This window comes from Liolophura sinensis, chromosome 12 (genome assembly GCF_032854445.1).
Source record: "Liolophura sinensis isolate JHLJ2023 chromosome 12, CUHK_Ljap_v2, whole genome shotgun sequence".
NCBI lineage: Eukaryota > Metazoa > Mollusca > Polyplacophora > Chitonida > Chitonidae > Liolophura > Liolophura sinensis.
Window position 1 is genome coordinate 30,875,011 of NC_088306.1, and position 27,837 is coordinate 30,902,847.

Below are 27,837 nucleotides of genomic sequence, written 5' to 3' on the forward strand. Positions count from 1 at the left end.
CATTAATATGCAGTCAGAAATGATGTACACTTGAGTCTTTACGTCGAACAATTTTTCAGTCACGTGTTGACGAGGAGTCATAAGGTTTGTGTACTGTGTCTTCTTGCGTGGCAAGTCCTGCCGAAGACACCAGACATGACACCTGCTCAGTCACATTATACGGACACCTAGCCAACCAGTCCTATGAAACTGACACCGAGATAACCAGTGCTGTTTCCTTACCCTAACCTCTAAGTGTTCAGCGTCAATCTTGAAAGCAACAAGTGCCGTTTTGTAAAGCCTTTGGTTTGACCTTATCCGACGAGCACGTCGTGAAGCACTATGCCCGATTTTTGACGCCACAGGCTACAATGATGGAGACATCATATAAGACGCCCTGAACACTGGTCGAGAAACATAATGTTAACGGATGAATCTCGTTTTCAAAACATTCATATTCATATTTGTTTTCAGTGAATTTTGTCCAGCAGTTCTACGCTGGCCTTTGTAAATTTGGTGTATATTTTATTTGATTTATAGACATGCGGTCAACACCCACTCGCTTTTGCCAGTAGAGGGCCTAGATATGGTGCACAAAAGTGTGTAACAGGTAATTGTGTAATGTTTTTATTGTCGTGATAAAATGGATAGTGGATTATAATTAATGAGATATCTAGTCGGTTATTTTCTGTGACATATTCTAGTTGCTGATGAGTGAGCGAGCGGTGGATCAGCCATAGGACTTAATGGTGAGACTCTCACTTGAATGTATGCATATCCATTACATGTATATGTAGATACGATGTAACAAGACCTTGTCAGCACAGTGGATATTTTAAGAGTACTATTTCTCAATTTCCGAAGTCGCATTATGGTAGCAGCATATGACTGGTTAGAACAGGTCACGGAAGGCAATGTCTAACTTTGTGAGCATAGCTTAAAACTTTATACACATTGCAATTTCTTCTGTATTGCCGCTGCGCCAAAATGTACTTGTTACTGAACAAGTAGCGATGTTGTAGCATAGTTTTATATATCTTCATTATTGCTCTTGAGCTCACGTGAGGTATTGATCTTGTGTAATGTTGTATGTTTGGTACTGTAGTAGGGTTGGTGACCATCCGGTATAGGCATAACCTTTCTCACTAATCATTGTTGTTTTGTTGTTGAAGCTGGACAGTCCTGGTTACTGTTCATTATGTAGTATTACTTCTCTCTACTGCTGTATGGGCCGGCAAATAAAACAGCCACTACTTTAAAGTACTTATTATTCGCTGACATTTATTTTTTGCGGATTTTCTCCAAAAATATGTTGGCGGGAATTAATTTTCGTGGATTTAAAAGAATGTTGAAAAAAAAAATCTAAAAATTTTCCAAGATATAAAATGCCGGAATTATTCAAGCACATCAAACAGTATCATCATGGGTGGCTTCAACCCTCCCTTGTTTCCTGCGGTGTCGCTAATCATCGTGATCTGGATTCGAGATTAAAACAATGGGGGATGGATTATCACTACGTAAGAAGATTACTTTCGCACCTACCGTGAGCAGTACTCAGACATGTGTCACTTCTTTTGAACCATTGATGGGTACTTTTAAACACCTGGCAAAGTGACCTGTCACCTTCCCAGTAGTTCAACTCTGGACATATGGTCCGTCGGGCTTTCATAGCGCAGCTCCCGTCACCCTGGCAAAGATTTCACTTCATTATTACTACTACGTGTAGTATATGGTTCAATATTGGATAATTTTTCGCGGTGAATTATTGACCGCGAAATCGCGAAAATTAAGTACTTCATGTATCTCATTTAAAGAGCAGTGTTGTGTGTTTCTGTACCGGCATTCCCATCTTGTTTACACTCATTTGTATCTTACCTGCCTATTTTTAATATCACGTACAAGTGACAAAATTTAGTGGTTTGTCTCTCTGTATACGCCATATTGTCGTTGTTGACCGTTCCATGTAACTGTCCTCTTCACAACCCTACTGTGTGTTGGATGCCAGGTGACGAAAGACAAAAGCGAGATTTGGGGACTATAGTAGTATTTATGTATTTATGAGGTTGTTAACGTCATACTCACTTATAAGATGGCGGTCAGTTTTTTCCCTCGAGGCCCGATCTCTTTGCACTCTTTTAATGTGACTGTGTATTAAACGTGATGACGATACAGCATTTTGACTAATTTCCAGACTGCGTTTTTAAAACCTAATTCTGCTTAACCACGGCGCTAGGGAATTGCTACTATTTATGCATTTACATAATAGTTAGAATAAAACCTTGACTGAGTAAATTAACAAGAGACCGTATTTCACCGATTTCATATGACATTTGCCAGCCATCACAATGTCATTCCTGCTCTGGTTTATACTCTCTATGCCGTACGTCTATCACAGTGTCATCCCTGCTCTGGTTTTACTCTCTATTGCCGTACGTCTATCACAATGTCATCCCTGCTCTGGTTTTACTCTCTATGCCGTACGTCTATCACAATGTCATCCCTGCTCTGGTTTTACTCTCTATGCCGTACGTCTATCACAATGTCATCCCTGCTCTGGTTTTACTCCCTATGGTGTACGTCTATCACAATGTCATCCCTGCTCTGGTTTTACTCTCCATGGTGTACGTCTATCACAATGTCACCCCTGCTCTGGTTTTACTCTGTATGCTGTACGCCTTGAATCACAATAACAAAATTCCATCAATACTGGAAAATTTTACATAAATACATCAAAATTATTTATATGCCTGTTTACAAAAATTCTAAAAACGGACTAAGCAGGTAAAAGGACTGATGTTAATAATAGCTTTTCGTCGTGATTGTCTTGGCAACGTTGACTACTTTTATGTTCTGCACTTTAAGTTGTGAATTGTAATTGATGTTTAACTTTGCGCCGGTTTAAGCGGTTCATGTCTTGTCAATATGGCAGAAAGCTGGTGACTGCTTCTCTTGGTATGATTTTTGCGCTGGTTTTTCACCTGTCATGTCTTTCCAACACAACAGAACACTAGTAACTACTTCTCGTGGTATGATACCGTCCTAATTTTGTACATTATATACTTTCTCAGTTCTTTGGTGGATGGTGTTACACGTTGTTTTGAGAATTGACCTTACCATTACTGACCTGAAATGTCCATTTTGCTTGACAGATGGCATATGAATGTATGTTTGGACGCATGGCTTCTGCTTGTTGACTAAGCATCCCCGGGCCCGGTTTACACAGTATTTTTAATTAGTTCTAGACCAGTGACTGTCACTCCCTAATTTTTACCCAATTTTGCTCAAGTCATCTACTGTTTAAACGCTTACATTAACGGTTAGAATTCAACTTTATCTAATAAGGCAATGAAATGGATTTTATTAGTGTACATCGTTAGGGTTAATGTATATCGCTGCTCTGGTTTAACTCACTATGATGTAATTATATTGTATTTCTGCATAAAGCAGGCTTCTGCAGATGGACTGAGTGTCCCTTGAAGCCTTTTCCCTTTGCATTGTTTTAAAATTATTGAATGTTAAATGTGGTGATAATACAGCATTCTGAGTAATTCTAGACTAGTGACGCCTAATAAATTGCAAAAAGTCATCAATGCATTTTTTACCTTATTCTACTTTAAAAGTGTACTAGGGACCTGCAATTTCCTACCTGTCTTAGGCCAATTAGCACAAGGCCATTTCCCAAAACGACGTGTAACACAAACAACCAAAGAACTGAGAAAGTATATAAAGTAGAAAAATAGATAGGAATCATTCAAAGAGAAGCAGTCAGCTTTTTCCAATGATGTTGGAAAGATGCAAGGTATGTTCTAGGCGACTGAATGAAATCAGTATTCAAATCGTGTACCTTCCTAGAATATCAGTTGTCGACAATATAATTTGTATCTCAGTTGCGCTTTGATTTCAGCTGTTCATATATCCAACATGACCATATAATCCAACACGATGAATAGACAGCCTCTAGCCCCTGGTTTAAGCTACATTAGACACATTCATGAGGCGTACCGATTCTGAACGCCTTGCCCATATTTAATTTCACGAGAATTGTACTCATTTTAAAACATAAGACACTTGGAGTGAAGGCGTTTGATGGAATAACTCTAACACACTAGTTTTTGCAGTAGTAACTTGTGACGTGGATTGAAATCGTCACACAAATACGCAGGATTTAACAACACGCCATATGCAGGACCCTTCGGTATATTGCTGCCCATGTAAAGATAATTTACAAAGTCAAAATTGAAACTACCCCTCTTGTAAAGAGAGAGGAAACCGCTTTGGTCTTTGTACAAATATAGGTTAAGGTAACATGTACCATCTGAAGAGTCTGTGGTTTCCTTTAAATCCAGCACAGGTGGTAAATGAGAAAGACTGAAACCGTTCTAAAACTCCTTCACTTATGTGACGACGGTGTGGATTATAGTGGAGAAAACCGGGCACAGCCCACAGGAAACCCACGACATTCCGGTTGTTGCTGGAAGACTTTCCCACGTGTAACCGGAGAGGAAGTCAGTGTAAGCCGCATTTGATCTCACAGCTGCCATACTGGTGATGTAATCAGCAGATTCTCAAATATTGTAAACAATAAAAATCCATTATAGTATTAATTATTCAAAAATTTTCCGACAGGAATTTCCATCCATTTAGATCTTAACGCTTGCTGTATGACGAGGAAGAGGGATGGCTTGGTAGAGCCTTTATATATTGTAGGTGTCGATACATTGCACGTTCCAATAGAATATTGTTGTAAACGCCAGGCTTTAAAAGCTAACTGTTCGACACTGTATGAAGATGAATTTACCGGTAATAACTAATGACAGCCCCACAGACCATCATCTAATATCGATGAGTACGGGCTGTGTACGGGCTGTGTACTTCACTCAACAGGCAGAAGAATACTTATGTAGAGCAAAGTAGGGATTGTTATGAGGATTGTAAACTGTGTCATAACAGGTAATGTGTATTTTTGATAGACAATATTTTGTATTGGAATCGGCCGTGTATATAATATATACTGTATATATGAGAAAACCTAGAGACGTGCCGCGTTTTGCGGGATATGTTAGATTAGCACAAATCTTTCCGGAAGCACAATGTAATGTCCCATGTCATCGGAGTTAAAACAATAGTCCACTGTACCCTCTTTCGTATGATTCACCCACGAGGAAATGTTAGTACACAAAGAAAATGAACATCGATATAAACGGATTTCTCTTACATTTACGTGCACCTAGTATCAGTGTTTTTTGTTCCAGGCCGAGGAGCATCCTACTTTTAATCAAAAGACCATAAATTGCTGTTTTGACGTCGTGTCAAGGTAAATGAGAATAAGAATCAATGTTAAACAAAGTGCTTAGGGTGGTACCTCAAAGTGTTTGGGGTGGTCACTCAAAGTGTTTGAGGTGGTATCTCAAAGTGTTTGGGTGCTATCTTAAAGTGTTTGGGACGGTATCTCAAAGTGTTTGGGGTGTTATCTCAAAGTGTTTGGGGTGGTATTTCAAAACGTACTGCACGTATTGACCGTAAGGTTTACATGCATATAAAGCACATTGACGGAAGAGGTTGTTCCATCGCTGATGCTCTGTGAGCATATAAAGAACCGTAAATTACCAAATTTACGATTTCGGTCCTTTATGCATTGAGCTGAAGTTTTGCATTCATGTGTCTCATACCATTCCTCTCATACCAGTTCGTAGTTGGTATATGTTCTAGGGATGTCAGTGTATTGGGTCTCATTTAGTTTCATTGAATTGCATAATGTATCATATTACCTGATCATTTTATGAGCAGGTATTTGAATAGCAGATTGAAATTTGAATAGTGAAATTTTTCGGATCCTGTCAGCCATAAGACGAGACAGTTGAAAAAACACACAAGGTGGACCATAAAAGAGGGGAAAGTTTTAATGAAGGGGTTTAGCTACAACTTGATCGCCAAAGTTGCTGTTTTACGTCAAAATCATATCCTGAAAGTAGTGGGAAAATCTGATGGCCTGCGATCGAGAACGTTGCCACAGACTAGGAGGAAATTAAACAACATGAAGTTTGGAAAGAGAAAATAGTGGCATAAACACTGTCATCACATTACAAAGTCCTGAAAAATTGAGATGTTTGATTTATATTGTTTGTTCCAAAAAGTACCTACTCCGTACAACTTGTTTACTGCAGCTTTTATGTGTGTATGTTGAAGCCCAGAACACACGTCGACATTAAGCACCTTAGAATGACTCAAGGTGTAAACTTAAATTTGTAAGAGCCGAGCTCATTTGTATTGCAGTGGTAGTACGTAAAATCAAGACTAGGACAATTTCTGTGTTAAAAGCCATTTTTACTTTTCTTATAACAGTTGTTTGTTAATGATACAAAGAATGATAGACGTTTTTACAAAGGATAATACTCTGTCAACATACTAATATGTGAATTACATAACGTGCATGAGTAAGTATAAAATATACAGCAAGGAGAATTACGTAATGAGTAAGTATAAAATATACAGCAAGGAGAATTACATAATGTGCGTGAGGAAATATAAAATATACAGCAAAGAGAATTACATAATGTGCATGAGAAGTATAAAATATACAGCAAGGAAAATTACATAATGTGCATGAGGAAGTGTAAAATATACAGCAAGGAGAATTACGCAATGTGCACGAGGAAGTATAATATATACAGCAAGGAGAATTACATAATGTGCACGAGGAAGTATAAAATATACAGCAAGGTGAATTACATAATGTGCATGTGGAAGTATAAAATATACAGCAAGGAGAGTTACATAATGTGCATGAGGAAGTATGAAATATACAGCAAGGAGAATTACATAATGTGCATGTGGAAGTATAAAATATACAGCAAGGAGAATTACATAATGTGCATGTGGAAGTATAAAATATACAGCAAGGAGAGTTACATAATGTGCATGAGGAAGTATAAAATATACAGCAAGGAGAATTACATAATGTGCATGTGGAAGTATAAAATATACAGCAAGGAGAATTACATAATGTGCATGTGGAAGTATAAAATATACAGCAAGGAGAGTTACATAATGTGCATGAGGAAGTATAAAATATACAGCAAGGAGAATTACATAATGTGCATGTGGAAGTATAAAATATACAGCAAGGAGAATTACATAATGTGCATGTGGAAGTATAAAATATACAGCAAAGAGAGTTACATAATGTGCATGAGGAAGTATCAAATATACAGCAAGGAGAATTACATAATGTGCATGTGGAAGTATAAAATATACAGCAAGGAGAATTACATAATGTGCATGTGGAAGTATAAAATATACAGCAAGGAGAGTTACATAATGTGCATGAGGAAGTATAAAATATACAGCAAGGAGAATTACATAATGTGCATGTGGAAGTATAAAATATATAGCAAGGAGAATTACATAATGTGCATGTGGAAGTATAAAATATACAGCAAGGAGAGTTACATAATGTGCATGAGGAAGTATAAAATATACAGCAAGGACAAGAAAGAAAGGCTCATTCAGAACTTTCAGAACTTAGAGATTTATATACTATCCTTTGTTTCTACTTTCTGTACCAGGTTTGGCTTGGCTTTTAAAGTTTGAAATGGATGTCTTATGATGAATGTTTCAGGGTAGAGTATAACATACCGTGGGGCCACAAAACGAAGGTCTAGATTTGAACTGTTGGGAGACAGCAATAGGAATGATTAAGTTGTTTGTGTTTGTTGTGCATTTTTGTGGCTTCGGAATGTCTGCTACTTCAGACAGATTCTCCATGTGTCCCGGGTAGCAGTTGCTTTGGTTCAAACTCGGATGCCACCATTCATGAAATTCTCATAGATTTTCAAGCTCCTTCTGCTCAGCAACGTGATTTCTGGTGTTTGTTCAGAAGCTTGTTTCTATATTCACATATAACCATTTACTCTGGCTTTAGAAGTTGTGGCTGTGATTCGAGGACAAGGTGCAGATCAGTTGCAAGATAACAGTCGTTATTTTACTGGTCATTAACCGGTTTATTTTATGATGCAGCTGTCAAAAATGAGGTGTGAGGCTCTAATGGAGTAATGAAATTTCTGATATGTTATGTGTTATACCGATATTTGGAATACGATTGGTTGATTTAAATAAACACACAAATTAACGCATACAGAAAGTGTGAGTTCAAGGTCACTATGCCGAAAAAGTAAGTGCGTGTCTCTGTCACCATTAGGTGTCCATCTCCTCTGCCTGTCTCTGTCTTCTGCCCAGCAGTCTGTGTCCATTTGTCTGTCTTCTGCCCATCTGTCAAAGTTGTCACGGCCTTGGTGGCAATAAGCCGACCACTCTCTTTCGTGTAGTATTACACGAAGTTCGCTGGAGACCACTTGCCTTTCACAAATATGACATTGCCAATCCTTAATATACCCTTAATATACCGACTGGCATCGACGGTGGAATGTTCTTGGCTCGGAGTCTGCCCATCTGTCTATCTCTTTGATAACCTGCTTGCCTGTCTCTGAGCATCTGCCCTTCTGTTTCAGCACCTATCCATCTGTCTCGGCGTTTGTCCATCAGTCTTGGAGTCTGCCCATCTGTCTATCTCTTTGATAACCTGATGTCTGTCTCTGAGCATCTGCCCTTCTGTTTCAGCACCTATCCATCTGTCTCGGCGTTTGTCCATCAGTCTCGGAGACTACCCATCTGTCTCTTACCGTCTGACCATCTGCCCATCTTTCTGAGCATCTACCTGCCTGTCTCTGAGCATCTAGCAGTCTGCTTCAGCATCTGTCCATGTATCTCACCGTCTGCCCATCTGTGCCCATCGCTCGTACATACATAACACTGAGTCGAACAGACTCAATACAAATTATACACAAAACAACTCAACCATCGACTATACGATTGGTGAGTGAGTGAGTGAGTGCTTGGGGTGTAACATCGTGATTAACAATTTTTCAGTCATATGACTACACGATTGGTAGATGCCATATAAAATTTATTGCTCATATATACACAATATTGGGTCTACCCAACCCAATATAAATTATACACTGAACGACCCAACAATGGATTATATGTTAGGTAGACCCAGTATATTGCTGGGCCAGACCCAACGACCATGTTTAGCAACCATCGAAATAGTGAGAAGAGGACATAGGTATATATCAGTTTTTAAGGTATACGTCGATTAAGCAGAGACTACGTAACATTATGCATGTGCCACAGTTACACATGCTCCGCGTGCCCTGCCGCGGAACATGGAGTTCTCCAGTTTTGGAAGCGCGATGCAGGAAAAGGTAAATTTGAATACAGTCAAACCTGTACCTACGGCCACCTGTAATCAGCATCCATCTGCCGTAAGCGACCACTCTCTGCCGCGACCAAACAATTTTCCATGTTAGACGACCTGTAATATGCGGGCGCCTGTCCAACGGCCAATATATTTTGCCACCCATTTCTATATCAGCCTGTCCTAAGCGGCCGAGACTTTCAACAGTAATGATGAATGCTGCATCGGACATTCAAAAATTTTAAAATGGCGACCACCCGACTTCAATAGTTTTTGTACTGTTGAAAAGTTTCAACCTGCCACCTTGTGATATAATCTGACCTCCTCTGGTTCCTCCCATGAATGGTTTCTTTGACAAATTAAAAAAAAAGATAAAAAAAAGATAGACATGTTGAAGAAATTAACACTGAGGGAAGGGTTTTTTTTTTTAAAATTCCATCGAAAATATCAATAAAATGGCCTACCAACTGACATATTTTTAATGATAGTTTTAAATATGCTTGTCATAAGATAGGGAGAAATGGTGACATTTTTCAAGTTTTCTTTTTCAGAAAGGGACAAGAAAAAAGACGGATGTCCTGTGATACAAAGGAGGGAGTTGAATTGTAAGCTGTGGTATGTGTGCCCTGATTTTGTTGATAACAGGTTGCATAGATAAACATATAGTTATCACAACATTTTGATTATGTTACCATGTGCATGTTCACCACTTTGAACTTGTCATTATTCATTAATGCAGGCTGTTGGATAATATGTAGGACAAGTAACAGTAGCTGAGTCAAGTTGACGATAGTATAGTCATTGCAGGCTAGTCAAGCTGCTTCAGCCAGTTTAGATTAAAGAGACGTTCAGCAGGACTGTGTGCTGTTGAATAGAGAAAAGTACAGTTCACTAATTTGTTCGTAAAGGTTGTGATTGAGCTGGGACAAATATAGATGGTTGGGTTTGATAGATGCATGCACTACTTACAATGTGGGCCCCCATAGCAATAACATAACACTGATAAATTTAAAAAGTTGAAACAGTTTCCAAAGTTAATATGGTGTTGATATTACTTCAATCAGTAAATTTAAAGCCATAAATATTACTATAAACATGTCTATATTAGTACCGAAGACACTGAGTTGACTTGGCTATTTTGTCTTCTTCTTAAACAGCTGGGCCTCTCACAAATGCTGCCCCTGTAAGTTCAGTTCATCCTAAATTCCTCTTTTGTCGTACGTGGGAGGATCTGCCAGTATTCTGTAGATGGTTCTGCTACCACCCCCCACCCCACCCCATCCCCCGCAAAGTTCTGCCACATTTCTTCCCACCATAATGTGGCTACAATCATATTTCTGTTATTCCTGGTTTAAGGAACACCAGTAAGGACAGGGCTCTCTTTGTGGAATGGTTTGAGGTTTTTAGGTATTGCTGTGTACGCCTGTAGTGAGGAGGATGGAAATTAATGCTGACCTTGGTTTTTTTTCTCTGCAGTGGAAGGAAAAGAAATTGGAAAGAAGGTCAAGTTGTGGTAAATTTGGTCATACATGTGCCACATCTTAATAAAAGTGAAGCAGCAGTAGGGAGACCTCATCTTCATCTTAATAAAGTGAAATCTGCAGTAGGGAGACCTCATCTTCATCTTAATAAAAGTGAAATCTGCAGTAGGCAGACCTCATCTTCCTCTTAATAAAAGTGAAATCAGCCTTAAGCAGATCTCATCTTTATCTTAATAAAAGTGAAATCAGCAGTAAGAAGACTTTATATGCATATACATGTTAATAACAGTGTAATGAATAATAATTTTATAGCTCATGTACACTGTAATAAAAATGAAATCAGCATTATGGAGACCTCATATACACATACATCTTAATAAAAGTGAAATCAGCAGTAGGGAGACCTCATCTTCTTCTTAATTAAAGTGAAATCAAAAGTAGGCAGACTTCATCTTCATCTTAATAAAAGTGAAATCTGCAGTGCGCAGACCTTATCTTAATCTTATTAAATGTGAAATCGGCAGAAGGCAGACCTCATCTTCATCTTAAATAAAGTGAAATCAGCTGTAGGGAGTCCTCATCTTCATCTTAATAAAAGTGAAATCTGTAGTAGGCAGACCTCATCTTCATCTTAATAAAAGTAAAATCAGCAGTAGGCAGACCTCATCTTCATCTTAATAAAAGTGAAATCTGTAGTAGGCAGACCTCATCTTCATCTTAATAAAAGTGAAATCAGCAGTAGGCAGACCTCATCTTCATCTTAATAAAAGTAAAATCAGCTGTAGGGAGACCTCATCTTCTTCTTAATAAAAGTGAAATCGGCAGTAGGCAGACCTCATCTTCCTCTTAATAAAAGTGAAATCGGCAGTAGGCAGACCTCATCTTCATTCTAATAAAAGTGAAATCAGCAGTAAGCAGACCCTGTCTTCATCTTAATAAAAGTGAAATCTGCAGTACGCAGACCTTATCTTAATCTTATTAAATGTGAAATCGGCAGTAGGCAGACCTCATCTTCATCTTAATAAAAGTGAAATCTGCAGTAGGCAGACCTCATCTTCATCCTAATAAAAGTGAAATCAGCAGTAGGCAGCCCTTATCTTCATCCTAATAAAAGTGAAATCAGCAGTAGGGAGACCTCATCTTCATCCTAATAAAAGTGAAATCAACAGTAGGCAGACTTCATCTTCATCTTAATAAAAGTGAAATCTGCAGCAGGCAGACCTTATCTTAATCTTATTAAATGTGAAATCGGCAGTAGGGAGTCCTCATCTTCATCTTAATAAAAGTGAAATCGGCAGTAGGCAGACCTCATCTTCCTCTTAATAAAAGTGAAATCTGCAGTAGGCAGACCTCATCTTCATCCTAATAAAAGTGAAATCTGCAGTAGGCAGACCTCATCTTCCTCTTAATAAAAGTGAAATCAGCAGTAGGCAGACCTCATCTTCATCCTAATAAAGGTGAAATCTGCAGTAGGCAGACCTCATCTTCGTCTTAATAAAAGTGAAATCTGCAGTAGTTAGACATCATCTTCTTCTTAATAAAAGTGAAATCAGCTGTAGGGAGTCCTCATCTTCATCTTAATAAAAGTGAAATCTGCAGTAGGCAGACCTCATCTTCATCCTAATAAAAGTGAAATCAGCAGTAGGGAGTCCTCATCTTCATCTTAATAAAAGTGAAATCTGCAGTAGGCAGACCTTATCTTTCTCTTAATAAAAGTGAAGTCTGCAGTAGGCAGACCTCATCTTCATCCTAATAAAAGTGAAATCAGCAGTAGGCAGACCCTGTCTTCATCATAATAAAAGTGAAATCAGCAGTAGGGAGACATCATCTTCTTCTTAATAAAAGTGAAATCAGCTGTAGGGAGTCCTCATCTTCATCTTAATAAAAGTTAAATCAGCAGTAGGCAGACCTTATCTTCGTCCTAATAAAAGTGAAATCGGCAGTAGGCAGACCCTGTCTTCATCTTAATAAAAGTGAAATCAGCAGTAGGGAGTCAACGTTCAGATGTCTGCTTTATAACGCGATACACATGTTGGGCTAGAGTCAGTAACTATAAAACTTCACAGGGGAAAAAACTACGGGGAACAGCCAAAGAGAGCAGAGCTCCGATCAGACGCCTAAATGTATCACCATCTTGCCCGATAGAGATACTCAGCACGTAGTAGTTCTGTATGATGTTACTGGAAGATCTCACTGCACACCTCCAGCCTTCCACCACTGTGAGATACACTCGTATCGGGAAGAGTTACAAGTTTCCTCGTATGAGTATGTGTCAGATGTGATAGAGTTTGCCAGTTACTCGCCAAAAGTTGATGGTTTACCGTGACCATTCTGTTTGCCCAAAACCATTAAAATGTAGCCGCCATAAAATATGACGACCGCACATAATAGACGTATGACGTTAACTGACAATCAAAAATCTAACCCTAACTCTAAACCTAACCCTTTTAATAAATACAAAAAATTATAGATTTCTTTGGATTAGAGGATTCCACCCTCACCATATAATATCTTCTCGTTAATATATTTGATTGTTGAGTTTTACGACCTTAGCCAGGCATATTTCATATGTTTGACAACATTTGTAAGGAGGGAGACATATATTATATGCGGTCTACTGAATAACACTGTGTAAACATTGGTAGACCAAAGGCAGACATATACAGCATTCTGTTATATGTGGTTGTCTGAATGACACCGTGTAAACACTGGTCGACCAAAAGTGGCCATATACGACATTCTGTTATATGCGGTCGTCTGAATGACACCGTGTAAAGGCAGACATATACAGCATTCTGTTATATACGGTCGTCAGAATGACACCGTAAAAACACTGGTCGACCAAAGTAGTCATATACGACATAATGTTATGTGCGGTCGTCATAATGACACCGTGTAAACACTGGTCGACAAAAGGCAGACATATCTGACATTCCCTTATATATGGTCGTCTGAATAACTGTGCTTGTAAAGTATATACCGTGTACTTGGGCGGCCGTTTTGAAGTAAAAAGAGTCATTTAGGTGACCAGCTTAACTTTGGCGGACCATTCTCGGTGTTTATGGGAATCCTATATTTCTAACAACTGTGATATATACAACATTGTCTTAAAATGTATGAAAATTGGCATAGTTGGGAATACATCTTAACTAGAATGGTAGAAAACCACTCCAAATAAGTGGTGGCTTTAGGAAATCTACACAGGTCTTTTACAAAGGTACACGTTTCTCCCCAGAGGTTCTTGGTGTTTATGAGAATCCCCTATTTTTAACAACTTTGATATATACAACATTGTCTAAAAATGTATGAAAATTTGTCATTTGGGGGACATATTAACACCAAAATGCAAGGTCTTATAACAGCTAAAATATTGCATGAAAATTTGTTATTTGGGCGACACATACAGATGTGATCGCCTAAATGCACACAGTGTTTGTGCACAAGGTAATGTGTCATATTAGCGACATATAGGCGGTCACCTAAATGACGCATTGACTTTTGGGTGACCAAATACTGTATAAACAGTGAATTGTGTATCTTTGATATTTGATAGATGATGCATTATTTTTCTATGTAGTTTGATGTGTAAGTGGTTTAGGAGAAAAATAAAAACCTTTTTGTTACGACTGTTCGGAGGAAAAAATCAGCCATTATCTTTCTCGCGCGCCTATTTTTCACTTCCCGCATTTCTTCGCAAAAAAAAAATCAACGCGTCAGCCAAAAGCTTATCTGGCCGCTACTGCTGCGCACGGCGGCCTGAGGTAGGCGGGCACGAAACGCGCCTGTTTTGTCCCAACGGTGAGCCGCTTCGGCTTCTGCGCCAGAAACAGCCTTGGCGGCTTTTTTTTCTGACTTCTCCGTAACGCGAGAAAGAGAGAGGGTACAAAAAGCCCAGTTTCGAGCGCACGGCCGTCAAACCCTTGAGGCGTAGCTCTCGAGGAATAACGTGGCTGTTCGCCACAGCGCCGACATGGAGTGCTGCGAACAGTACCGCCATACCTCTCCGGAGCTGAAAGGGGTTGTCTTGATGCAGGCCAAGAACGTTTGCGAGACCTGCCTGACATCCTTCTCGTCACAGCCCAGAACGATCTGTCCGAGTTCTTCGAAGAAGACTTTCAGGCGAAGGCTCTAGACGATGGAAGCAGATTCTCGCAAACTCAACTCGTGCCCATGACTTTAGATGACCCGATCGAAGCGGCTTTCGGCAAAGACTTTCCAGTCACGACGACTTTAGTAAACGACCCGATCGAAAGGATCGCCAGCGATGCTGTCAAATAAATTATATATAGAGTTGACTGTGTAGAATCTTTGCCGAACATGAGCAAAGTCTACACAGTCAACCAGGATATGTTTGATGCCATATTGTACATCACATCCAAACCACTCGGGAGCACTGCTCCCATCTAAGATGAAATTCTGTCCATGGGGGTGCCCTACACGACACCTCGTTAAAACTACTTGGTCTCTACGAGACATTTGACAAGTATAGGCATTGTAGCAGGCAGTTTCTTATGGATCTGCAAGACCCATTCACCCTGCCAAAGGTGACGAATATATTTTAAAATATTAGATTTTACGTCAGTGTACGGTATTTTAACCGAGATACAGGTTTATACAGGGCAGCTTTCGGTTCCCTGTCCACGACTGTGTTTCCATGGATACCAATGTGACTTGGTATCCAACAGAATATATCTTTACCTCTTCTAATTAGTTTTCTATGTTTGACTATGATCTCAAGTGTCAAAGGATTTTTAAATTTATTATTCTGAATTGCCAAAAGGCAAGACAGCAAGTCGCTGCATATCACTGCCCACTGGGCATGCCCAGAGGAAACATATGATACGGCCAGGAGTATAGCCGTGGCCTCTGCAGAAAAGATAGGAGATGAAGGTTGCAGACAAAGAGAAGTGATCCGCTGCTCTAAGACAGCCGCAGCCGCAACCCTTTCCCCATCCTTTGTCCCGTCAGTATATATAAATTTATAATGCATATAATCAGCCTTAATTTCAGCAAAACTTTGCTGAATTATAAGAGGATTTGTACTTGATTTATTATATTTACGTAGATCAAATATTAGTTTACGATGTGGAAGAAGCCATGGAGGGGATTCCGGAAAAGACACCGGAGCTATATCCTCTAGCCTGATGTTAGCACCCACAATATGGTCCCGTATACGAAGACCGAACGAAGGGATCTTGTTAGGACATTTATTAAATTTATCTACATATGATGGATTAAAAACACAGTCGTAGGCAGGGTTTGTTGGATGAGCTTTAAGCTTAGTTTCATATTGAAGGTTCAGTTTTATACGTCGGTGATATAAAGAAGGCTCATTAGCATCCACGTATAAGCTTTCTACTCGGGAGGTTCTAAAAGCACCAAGGCTGAGCCTCAAACCTTGGTGATGGACAGGATCCAACATTTTAATATACGACTTCCAAGCGGAGCCGTAAATGATGGGTCCATAGTCCAATTTAGAGGGGCCTCCGTGGCTCAGTCGGTTAAAGCGCTAGCGCAGCGTAATGACCCAGGAGTCTCTCACCAATGCGGTCGATACGAGTTCAAGTCCAGCTCATGCTGGCTTCTTCTCCGGCCGTACGTGAGAAGGTCTTGCAGCAACCTGCGGATGGTCGTGGGTTTCCCCCGCGCTCTGCCCGGTTTCCACCCACCATAATGCTGGCCGCCGTCGTATGAGTGAAATATTCTTGAGTACGGCGTAAAACACCAATCAAAAAAAAAAAAAAAAAAAAATCCAATTTAGACCTCACGAGAGAGCGATATTACCTAAGTAAAACTGATCGGTCAGCCCCCCATTCGGTGCTAGACACGACCTTAATTATATCGAGAGCCTTTGTACATTTAGCTTTAAGCATTTCAATATGAGGTATAAAATATAGCTTACTATCAAATATTATACCTAAAAATTTAGTTTCTTCAACAATTTTAATCTGTTCACCACAAAAATTAAGCTCAGGGTCAAGATAAAGTTTCCGTTTGTTAAAAAAATGCATACCGACGGTTTTAGATGTTGAAAATCTAAAACCGTTTTCAGTTGCCCATTTGTCGATCTTATTGAGACAAAGCTGCAACTGACGTTCGATATTATTCATCTTCTTAGTTCGGTAGCATATGAGGAAATCATCAACGTATAAAGAACCCTCTGTGCCCGATGTTAATGTTTTGGCTAGGCCATTTATTTTCTATCCTGATCCCTGTCACGTATAATTCCCTGACAGCTGCTTAGGCAATTATGAGGGGATGTATAAACAGGACTATCAGTTATTTTGTTTAAACCTAATAAATTTATGGATTGTAATTTTTTGACATTTTTTAATGTACTGGCTGAACCCTCCAAGGCCCTTTTTAGTACAAATGGATGAATTTTGAGCCCGGCTCCTGTTCACTCTTTGTTGAGAGAACTATAAAAGCCGGCCAACTGCCCTGTCCGTTATCAACCGAGTCCGATAAAACTTCTAATTTCCTCTTTTTGTCAGCACCTGAAATCTGCTCAGAGGAAGACCTTCTAGTTATAATAGAGGCATTAGGTGAAAGGTTTGAAGAAGACATGGCATATTGGTAATAAAAGTTCACCCCGTGTGTTCCCCACCCACCACGGAGTGTCAACAAGGGCGATGTCTGAACCAGGGGATACCCAGCAGGAAAGACACCAAGGACTCCACATGAGGTATACTCAAATAGATGGCATTGATATGCATACCCATTTCCCGATCACAAGCTCCTCCGTCTTTCACCCGATGAAGAAGGTAGCACATCAGACACGAACTACTTGATTGAACCATGAGCCACCGCCTCAAACGTAATCCAACGAACGAAAGTTGAAAAATATCATTTATTCCCTTATGAATGCTATAAAGAAAACGTTGGGACCTTTCCGAGGCAAGACGTGACCAAGCCGATTAATCAGACCGGGCCCATCCGACCTCCCGTCTCTCTCCAAGTAAGAGCAAAAGTGGCGTGTTGGACCGGAGGATCTCGCAAGACCAACACGCCCTCAGACACCAGGATCCTTTCCGCGGAAATTACGGGTCGCAGCCCACGGCAAACAGGTTGCTCCCCGGTTGCCTCTCAAACCAGCGGGATGATGTGAGCCTATTATATTCACCGGGCTCGCACAGAAGAGCTCTAGGTTAGTCGTCTTTTTTTACAAGCTTGCCTAGAGGGCCGAGTTCCTATTCTTATCATCCCGGAAGTTCCACGGGGATACATATACATAGACATATGTACACATATATACACATACTTATACATACATACATAAATGTACATACATATATACATACATACATACATACATACATACATACATACATACATACATACAAAAATATACATACACCCATATACATACATACATATGCATACACACATACATACACGTATACTTCCATACACATAGACATACACATATGCATACATTCATAAATATACATACACATATATACATGTATATATACACACATACATATACATACACATACATACTCATATACACTCATACACATATATATATATACACATACATATACATACTCATATACACTCATACACATATACATGTGTACATATACATACACATACATACATACATATACTTGCACATACATACATATACATGCACATAAATATACATACATATACAGACACATATACATACATATACACATATACATACATACATATATACACACACACACACACACACATACATACCCACACACACACAAATACATATATACATACATACATACATACATACATACATACATACGTATGCAAAGAAAAAGCAGCAGTTACAATTGTGTTTTTAGTTGAAAGTGGTAAACTCTATGAGCTTACCTTCGACTCGAAGAGTCCGCTTCGGGAGCGGTAGATCCAGGAGCAATCCTGGGTCGAGTCACACCTAAGACTTTAAAAGAGGAAGTTGTGGCTTCCTCGCTTGGCGTTCAGCATAGAGGGGATAGTGCAACGACTGGCTGACCCGTATCAGTATAATGGCTTGGGCGGGGCGGCCTACTTGCCTTCGCTTAGTCGTCTCAGTGAAGCAGCACTAGATAAAAGAGAGGTGGAAATCCGTCCTGCAACAAGGGGGTACATTACATACACCTTAAAGATTCCTTCGTCGTCGTATGACTGAAAAATTGTTGAGCACGACGTTAAACCCCAATCACTCACTCACTCACTCGACACAAAGAGCTCTTTGCCTCGGGTGATGTCATAATTATTCAATAGCAAGTTGCATGCTGGACAGTGGGCGTGGAGAGTAATTTGTTTTACAATGGCTGCACCACAAGCGATTGAACAAACTCCCCACAATTAGAGAGCAAACAGTACAGTCTCTGCGAATAGACAACATAACTTTAATTTCATAACATCCATCTCTAAGACCACAATGACGTTAGATCATATACTACAAGAGATAAAATAAAAATCATTTATAAAGGTTCTATTATACTAAAACCTTTAAAGAATTTAAAATATGACACTGCGAATGTTCAGTAACAGTATCTGCAACGTGTCACTCTTCGTCAAAATATACTAGACTCCACACAATATCCAAAATGCTGTTTTGTTTTCAATAATTAGAACATTATCCGAGTTAATATTCATTCCATATTATGAATCAAAAAAATTGCTCTAACTTCATTTTCCTTGTAAGAATACGAACTTCAAACATATCCATGTGTAGAGCTGGTGTTGTTACGTGTCACTGACTAACGGCAATTTTGGTAGCGAGTACGACTGATTTTACAGACAGCTGAATATAGGCGACTGGCTGAAATATATAGACTATAGAAACAGAAGAGAGACGTTGAGTTACTCAAGTCAATAAGTCACGTTTAGGGACTTTTTTCAATTCAGACAATGAAAGCGAGGGCGTGGCTGTGCAAGGCATTACTGGGATGGAATCACATAGTATTGTAATAGGGATTTATTTATTTAATTGGTGTTTTACACCGTACTCAGGAGTGTTTCGCTTAAATACAACGGTGGCCTGTGCTACTGATAGATTGAAGTCGAGTGAAATCCAGCGAAAACAGGAGAAAATGTCTGTTGACACTTATTCAACTGACGGCCAAAAGAAACTTTACAAAGAGTTCAAATCAATTTATTTTGCCAAAGCGAGAAACAGGATGACTGAAGTTTAATATATTGAAAAGACCAATGACTTTAGATATTGGAAGTTTTGAGTACGAACGGACAAAGTAGCCCTCAAATCATTTCACAAGTGAACAAACAGGACAGAGGTAGAAAAATAGCCATACCTTCTTGGTTAACAACGGGGAGAGTTAACAAAAAGCTGATTATTTTTTAAAATCAATCAATATCAAAACCAATCAATATCTCGTGTGGCCACCCCTTGCCTTAGTGCATGCAAAAACTCTCCGGTGCATTGAAAAAGTTAGTCGTCTGATGAGATGACGTGGGATTCGTTGCCATTCATCTTAGAGAGCGAAGGCCAGTTCTTGTCGGTTGGCTGCAAGGTGTGGCCGTTGTGTTACTCGACGACTTATGATATCCCAAAGGTGTTCTGTAGGGGGCATATCTGGGGAACGTTCAGACCACGGCAAGACGTTGACGTCTTTGGCGCCCAGGAAGTTCTGCACAAGTTGAACTGTATGGGGTCTGGCGTTGTCATGCTGGTACAGGACGTAGAGTTTCATCCACGTAACGTCGAGTTGTCAGGTTCCCGTAGACGATGCCCAGTGGTGTCCGTTCCTCTCCAGAAATCACACCCCACACCATCACACTGCCGCCAGCAAACGGTACCACCTCCTGGACGCATGATGCAGCCGTTCGTTCGCCTCTTTGACGGTCAACTCGCTGTCTGCCATCGGCTGGGAACAGACAAAAAGCGACTTTCTTCCGTAAAAATAACCCGTTGCCAATTACGTTGCTGCCAACGGCTTACCATTCGAGCTCATCGCAACCTCTGGCGACGATGCTCGGCTGTCAACAACTGCCCTCTGAATGGTGGATAGGCCTTAATTCCGTGAGCCATGAGTCTCCTGGACCCGATGACGTCACTTTCAGGAAGCGGTTCCTCAGGTTTAAGGTGCGCAGGTACCCGTCTTCTTTGGGCGTAGTTATCCTAGGCCTCCCTGTTCTTGGCCTGTCCGATGTCTGCCCTGTCTGTCTGTAATGTTGCATCAAGTTTGACACAGTTCCACGAGAGCAGCCAAAGGTCCTTGCAATGTGGGCATGGGTGGCTCCCATGGATACCATACCCAGGGCCCAGTAATGGAGACATTACTTTGGTGGTTTTTAGTCAGTGTGCAAGTCGAGCACACTGTGTGTAACGTTTTTATACACTTATTACATGTGCGACTATCCATGGGTCACTTGATTTTTCAACTTTCTTCGTTGTCTCAACACAAATTCGTGAGGGAGGATATGACGCTGGTCGCACATGGGAATATGCTTCGTACGACGTTTTCTTACAATGATTTGGTAATAATTTGCCGAAAAGGCTGGTTAAATTTAACTCACGGGGTCGTAAAGTTTCTTTTGGCTGTCCGTTTATGTTTGTCGTAGCACAGTGATACATGTAAACCTACTCGGCTGTCTGGTTCGTTTTATTTGGATTTGTTTGATGCCAGTATTCTGTTTTGATGACGAGCTGAGAAATACATAAACGTTATCTCATCACGCATGCATGCAAAATGACACAACTTGCCTGTCTCTTCCTGAACACTTCGTTGTCTTCTACCTGCGTATAGAAGCATGAGACGACTGTTCGGGTGACGTGTCATGTTTGGTGTCTTAGGCATGTTGGTGCACTAAGGCAAATATAAACTATGTCGGAATTGGGACATCTCTCAGTTCCCAGTGACGGTTGAAGAGTGGAGAATCGGCAGTAGGGAGGGAAAGAGGGGCGTCATTAAGCTGTACAACATACGAAAAATTGAGCACAACTCTCAGCAGGAAACTAATTACGGATCGTTTTTATGAAATGAGATAAAAAGTGAGCAATATGTACAATTTTCATCTGTCTATATGGGTGATTTATTCCCACAAGACTTGCAACATACCATCACAAAAAATGAAATAATTTGAGCGTAAACCATCAGTCAAATGAATATATGAATTGAACTGTATTTTCCTGTAATATACTCCCCTACCCCCTCCTCCTCCACCAAACAATAATGGCAGACGAGCGCTCTGGTTAAAACACACCACTGATTGGGCCAAAATCTGTTTGAACTGAGCATAATTTGTATAAATGGACTGTCATCTACGCGTACACTACAACAACCACAGTAGGCCCTATATCTGTACATCATGGACAAATTTGTTTTAACGTGTCCGAAATGGATGGAAATTTGATTGTACAATATTTTCCGAGAGTATTTATTTATCATTTACTAAATTTATTTATCAAAGTTAAATTTGTTATTGTTGCCTATAAACTCTTTAATATCGCCACAAAGCAAAATAGGCTATATCGTCTGCACTGTCAGTTATGTTTATGTTATTGCAGGCGTCCACACGACCCCGTGACAATTCGGCAATAAGTGGTTTAGACAAATGCACCAACTGGCTCTGATGATTATGACTGTACCGAGATATGCTTAGTCAGTAACACGATTGTAGACAGTGGATTGTAAACACCGCTCAAATCAACTTCGTCATGCTCTAAATTGAAGTACCAAGTGCCAGTGAAAACACGTCCCAGACATCCCTTGATTGACTGAGAGAGTAAATGGCTTCCCTAATACCGCAGTTATCGGGAAGAATGAAGCGGATGTCAGCGCCGGCAAAGAGGGTTTGCGTGTAACCAAGGGACAGGACTTCTCAAATATTATTGTTGTGCTGTATCTCGAGTATTTCCCCCTGAAATGTGTGGCAGGCTTTCCGTTTGGTAGCTCTGCACAGATAACAATGTTTAAGGCCATGGTAAAGGAGACAAATTGTTGGGCGGTATTTGGAACAGAGACATGGAACCTCGACAATAAACATTACCCATGTCAACTTCTTTGTGACAAAGCGTCAAGTAAATGTAAATTATCTACCAAGCAGATGTAGAAGAGCATGCCACCATACAGCCACTCCTGTCTTCAAAATTATAACCTATCACATAATCTGACACTGATAACTTAAATAAACGAGAAAAGAAATTTCGGGCTGTCCATCAGAGGCAAAATGATAAAAGAATGACACTAAAGCAGCAAAATGCATTAGTTTATGCAATACTAAGGCTTTTATGTATACTCCAAACGACTATATAGGATGTATTACGTAGTCATGAATTTCTAAACCGGGTCATCCTCGTAGTGTTGACCTAATTCCAATCAAGAAATATAAACATTTATAAGATCCACTGTTAATACTATAGACAACATTTAATATTGTTGTGACCAAATATTACATAATAATTGGCTTAAATTTCTTTAAAATTGATTTTGGGCTAAAAACCATCTTAAATCAGATCATAAACCCGATGATATTTTTTTATCTTTGTCAACCCACAAAAATATTGTAATTTTGTAGTAACATATACTTAGGTGTACTCTATCTATAATCTTTTTTTTCTCCTTTTCTGCTCGATGGCAGTGATCTACATATGTAGGCCTACATTTACGTATTCCCCCGATTGATAATATACACAAGTAACTTAGTAAACCAGCATAGGGTTAACCGATGTTGTAAAAGCTGCCGAAATGTGGAAACCTTACTCCTGGAAGACGTTCATGTCTAAACTGTGTAAACTTCATGAATGAATGAATGAATGAATGATTATGGCTTAACGCCACATCGGCAATATTTCAGCCATATCGTGACGACAACAAGGTGAAAACATGAGACGGGTTAAGATTTTTGACGCGATAGTGAGAACATCAAAAATGAAACAAAAAGTTCAGACATGTTTAAAACCAGATAAGAAAGAACCCAAAACAGTTAAAACTAGAAAACCAACATGTCTTAAATACAGTACATCTAGAAATCTATATCTGTACAGCTTTTTATCTGTAAATATTTATGACAATTCAAATTATATTTTATGATAGAGACCAAAGGCCTTCAAGTAATTTATGACAACATCACCAGCGATGCTGTCAAATAAATCATATATAGAATTAACTGTGTAGAATCTCTGCCGAACTTGATCAAAGTCCACACAGTAAACTAAAATATGTTTGATGCCAGATTTGGCATCACAGCCAAAACACTCGGGAGTACTCCGCCCTTCTAGTATGAAATTGTGTATTAGACGAGAATGCCCAATACGACACCTTGTTAAAACTACTTGGTCTCTACGAGACTTTTCGCTAGTATAATTATTGTAGCCAGTGACAGGATGAATGGCATGCAGTTTCTTGTAAATCTGCAGATCCCATTCACCCTGCAAAGGCGACGAATATATTTAAGAATATTAGACTTAAAATCAGTATATGGTATTTTAATTTTTGACAAAGGTTTAGTAGGGGCAGTTTTTGCCTCCCTGTCTACGACTGTGTTTCCATGGATTCCAGTATGGCTTGGTTTCCAACAGAATATGATATCTTTACCTGTTTTAATTTGTTTTCTATGTATGGCTAATATTTCGAGATCAACCTATTTTTAAATTTATTATTCATAATTGCCAAAAGGCAAGACAGCGAGTCGCTGCATATCACTGCCCTCTGGGCATGCCCAGATGAAGCATATAAGGCCAGGAATATAGCCCTGGAGAAAAATATTGAAGACGGGGATGGAAGACGAAGAGAAGCAACTTGCTGCTCTAAGACAGCTGCAGCTGCAACTCTGTCCCCATCTTTTGACCCATCAGTATATATACATTTATAATCCGAATATTTAGCCCTAATTTCAGCAACACTTTGCTGAATTATAAGAGGATTTGTATTCGATTTATTATATTTACGTAGATCGAATATCAATTTCGGTTGTGGAAGAAGCCATGGAGGGGACTCCGGAAAAGACACCGGAGCTATGTCCCCAAGTTTGATGTTGGCTCCCACAATATGGTCCTTAACATGAACTAAGGGATCTTGTTAGGACATTTAATATATTTGTCTACATATAATGGATTGAAAACACAGTCGTAGGCAGGGTTTGTTGGATGAGCTTTAAGCTTTGTAGCTTATTGAAGGCTCAGTTTAATACGCCTGTTATGTAAAGAAGGCTCGTTAGCCTCTACGTATAAACTCTCTACTCGGGAGGTTCTAAAAGCACCAACACTGAGCCTCAAACCTTGATGATGGACAAGATCCAACATTTTTATATACGACTTTTTAGCGGAACCGTAAATGATGGATCCATAGTCCAATTTAGACCTCACCAGAGAACGATATAAATTAAGTAAAACTGATCGGTCAGCACCCCAGTCGGTGCTAGACACGACCTTAATTATATCGAGAGCCTTTGTGCATGCTTTAAGCATTTTAATATGACGTATAAATGATAATTTTTTATTAAAAATAACCCCTGAAAATTTATTTTCTCCAACAATTTTCACTGATTCACCATAAAAATTAAGTTCAGGGTCCAGATTTATTTCCGTTTATTAAAAAAATGCATACCAACGGTTTTAGATGTTGAAAATCTAAAACCGTTTTCAGTTGCCCATTTCTCGATTTTATTGAGACAAAGCTGCAACTGACGTTCGATATTAATCATCTTCTTAGTTCGGTAGCATATGAGGAAATCATCAACGTACAAAGAACCCTCTGTGCCCGATGTTAATATTTTGGTTAGGCTATTTATTTTTATGCTAAACAGAGTTGGTGATAGAATGCTACCCTGGGGTACACCCATTTCCTGCTCATAAGAGTCAGAAAGAGTGGACCCCACCCGTACCCTAAACTGACGATCAGATAAAAATTCTGATATAAATATTGGTAATCGACCTTTAAGTCCCATATCCGCAAGGTCTTTTAAAATACCATATTTCCATGTGGTGTCGTAGGCCTTTTCAAGGTGAAACTATATGGACACCACATGTTCGTTATTGATGAATCCATCGCGAATAAAGGTTTCGAATCGAACAAGGTGATCCATAGTGGATCTACCTTGTCGAAAACCGCATTGAACATTAGAAAGTAACTTGTTGGTTTCGAGAAACCAAACAAATCTATCATCCGTTCCATAGTCTTACAGACACAGCTGGTAAGAGCCATGGGACGGTAATTATTTGGACCAGTATGATCCTTACCCGGTTTAGGGACCGGGATAATATACACCTCCCTCCATGACGGTGGAAAATTACCAGCTATCCAAATAACATTAAGCAAGTCCAAGAAAGTCTCCAGTGGCTCAGGTGGTAAATGGTTCAGAAACTTCTAATATACGTTATCAGGACCACAAGCAGTATCGTGGGCCTTTTTTAATGCAGTTTTGAGTTCCTCGATATTAAAAGGACAATTATAATCTTCTAAATTTTTAGAAGAAAGGGGCAATTTAATTTTCTCCTTCTGGGTTTTTATATGCTGGAATTCTTTAGTATAGTTATCAGAGGAAGACTTTTTGGAAATTGTCTCAGCTAATTTCTTTGCTATATCGGATGGAGAGGTTAATATATTATCTCCATCTTTCAAATGCTGGACTTTGGCTTTATTATTTTTGCCCTTAAGTTTCTGAACCATGTTCCAGACCTTACGCATGGGTGTTTTTGATGTAATGCCCGAAACAAAGTTCCGCCAACAAGATTGGACTCTTGGACTCTTGGACTTGAGTAATCGACGAGTCTTAGCTCTAAAAATACGAACCTGGTTTAAGTTATTATCAGTAGGACATATATTAAAATTTCGCTCGGCCTTTTTGCGGTCTTTAATGGCTTTGCGACAGTCCTGATCATACCAGGGTTTGCTTTTGGATTTGGGATTTGTCGAGGTTTTAGGGATAGTTCTATCGGCAGTTCGTAAAACAAGCTTGTTAATATTTAATATAGGATCATTTGCTGCATTGAGAGTCTCTGCAGTGATATCAGCCTCACAAAACATCTTAAATGCGATCCAATCTGCTTTATCGAATTTCCACCTAGCTACACGCTCTAAAGAATTAGAAGTGATATGCTCTATGATAATAGGACAATGGTCATTACCACAAAGATCGTCATGCACCTTCCAAGAAAAATCTGGGAGAAGTGATGGATCCGTGATAGTGAGATCGATAGTAGAATAAGTGCCATTACCTGGATGTCAATAGGTGTCAGAACCATCATTGAAATAACATAGTTCTTCCTTACATAAGAAGTCTTCGAGTATCTTGCCCTAATTATTTATGTTATTACTACCCCATAGAGGGTTATGGGAAATTAAAATCTCCCATTATAATAAACGGTTTAGGCAATTGTTCTGTAAGATTATGTAACTGAGAAGCTGACAAAGAAGTGTTCGGAGGTATATACACCGAACATAATGTGACTGTTTTACACAATGAAATACGAACGGCCACAGCCTGTAGGCAGAGCAACAGGGCTGTGGGTAATACTGTTATATATGAATTTCGAGGAGCAGCCTGCAGCTCGCTCTTCTTCATTTGAATAAGTACTATATACTGAATAACTTTTAAAGGCTACTGTATCTTTGTCAGATGTCTTCAATTTCCTGAAGACACAGGGCTACTGGATTTAAAGATTGAACTAGCTGTGCTATTTCAATACAATTTACCTTAAGACCTCGACAATTCCATTGTATAATTTTGTCTAAAGGAGACATTATGGAGGAAGACGTATTGGGGATTTATGTCTTGAACGAGGATGACCCTTTTTGGGAGATCTACTAGGAGATCTCCCAGGTGCAGGTGATGTATCCATCAGGTCTGCACATAAAGTTGAAGGATCAACGTCCTCCAACGATCCAAACTTACTATAATTTTGGATTGGGTCCCTAGTGGCCTTAGGGGGACGCTCCAGGGGGCCACTAGATTTATCGTTTTTATGATTTTGCTCAGATTCATTTTTGTCACCCGTTGTTTTCTGTGAAGAATCAACGGGTTTATTAGATTTAGATTTATTATATTATTTATTATTCATGATGTGTTGTCAGATAAAGAAAGTGCTGGATAATCAGGTAAAGTATTAGGTATTTTAGATAGGTCGATATCAGTCTGAGATGATGAGCTGGCTGTCATATATACGGGATTCTGTGGCTGTTCTTTGCC

At 39.5% G+C, this 27,837-nt stretch overlaps 1 protein-coding gene across 1 annotated transcript in view; it reads left to right on the forward strand.

Annotated features, from left to right (window-relative positions):
• LOC135479882 (DNA polymerase alpha catalytic subunit-like) overlaps nucleotides 1-22,761 on the forward strand; it is a 338,179-nt gene extending 315,418 nt beyond the window's left edge. Inside the window, exon 40 of the mRNA XM_064759787.1 lies at nucleotides 22,690-22,761. Within this exon, the coding sequence (XP_064615857.1) occupies nucleotides 22,690-22,761 (72 nt within the window). The remainder of the gene's footprint in view (nucleotides 1-22,689) is intronic.
• Nucleotides 22,762-27,837: the final 5,076 nt, after the last annotated feature.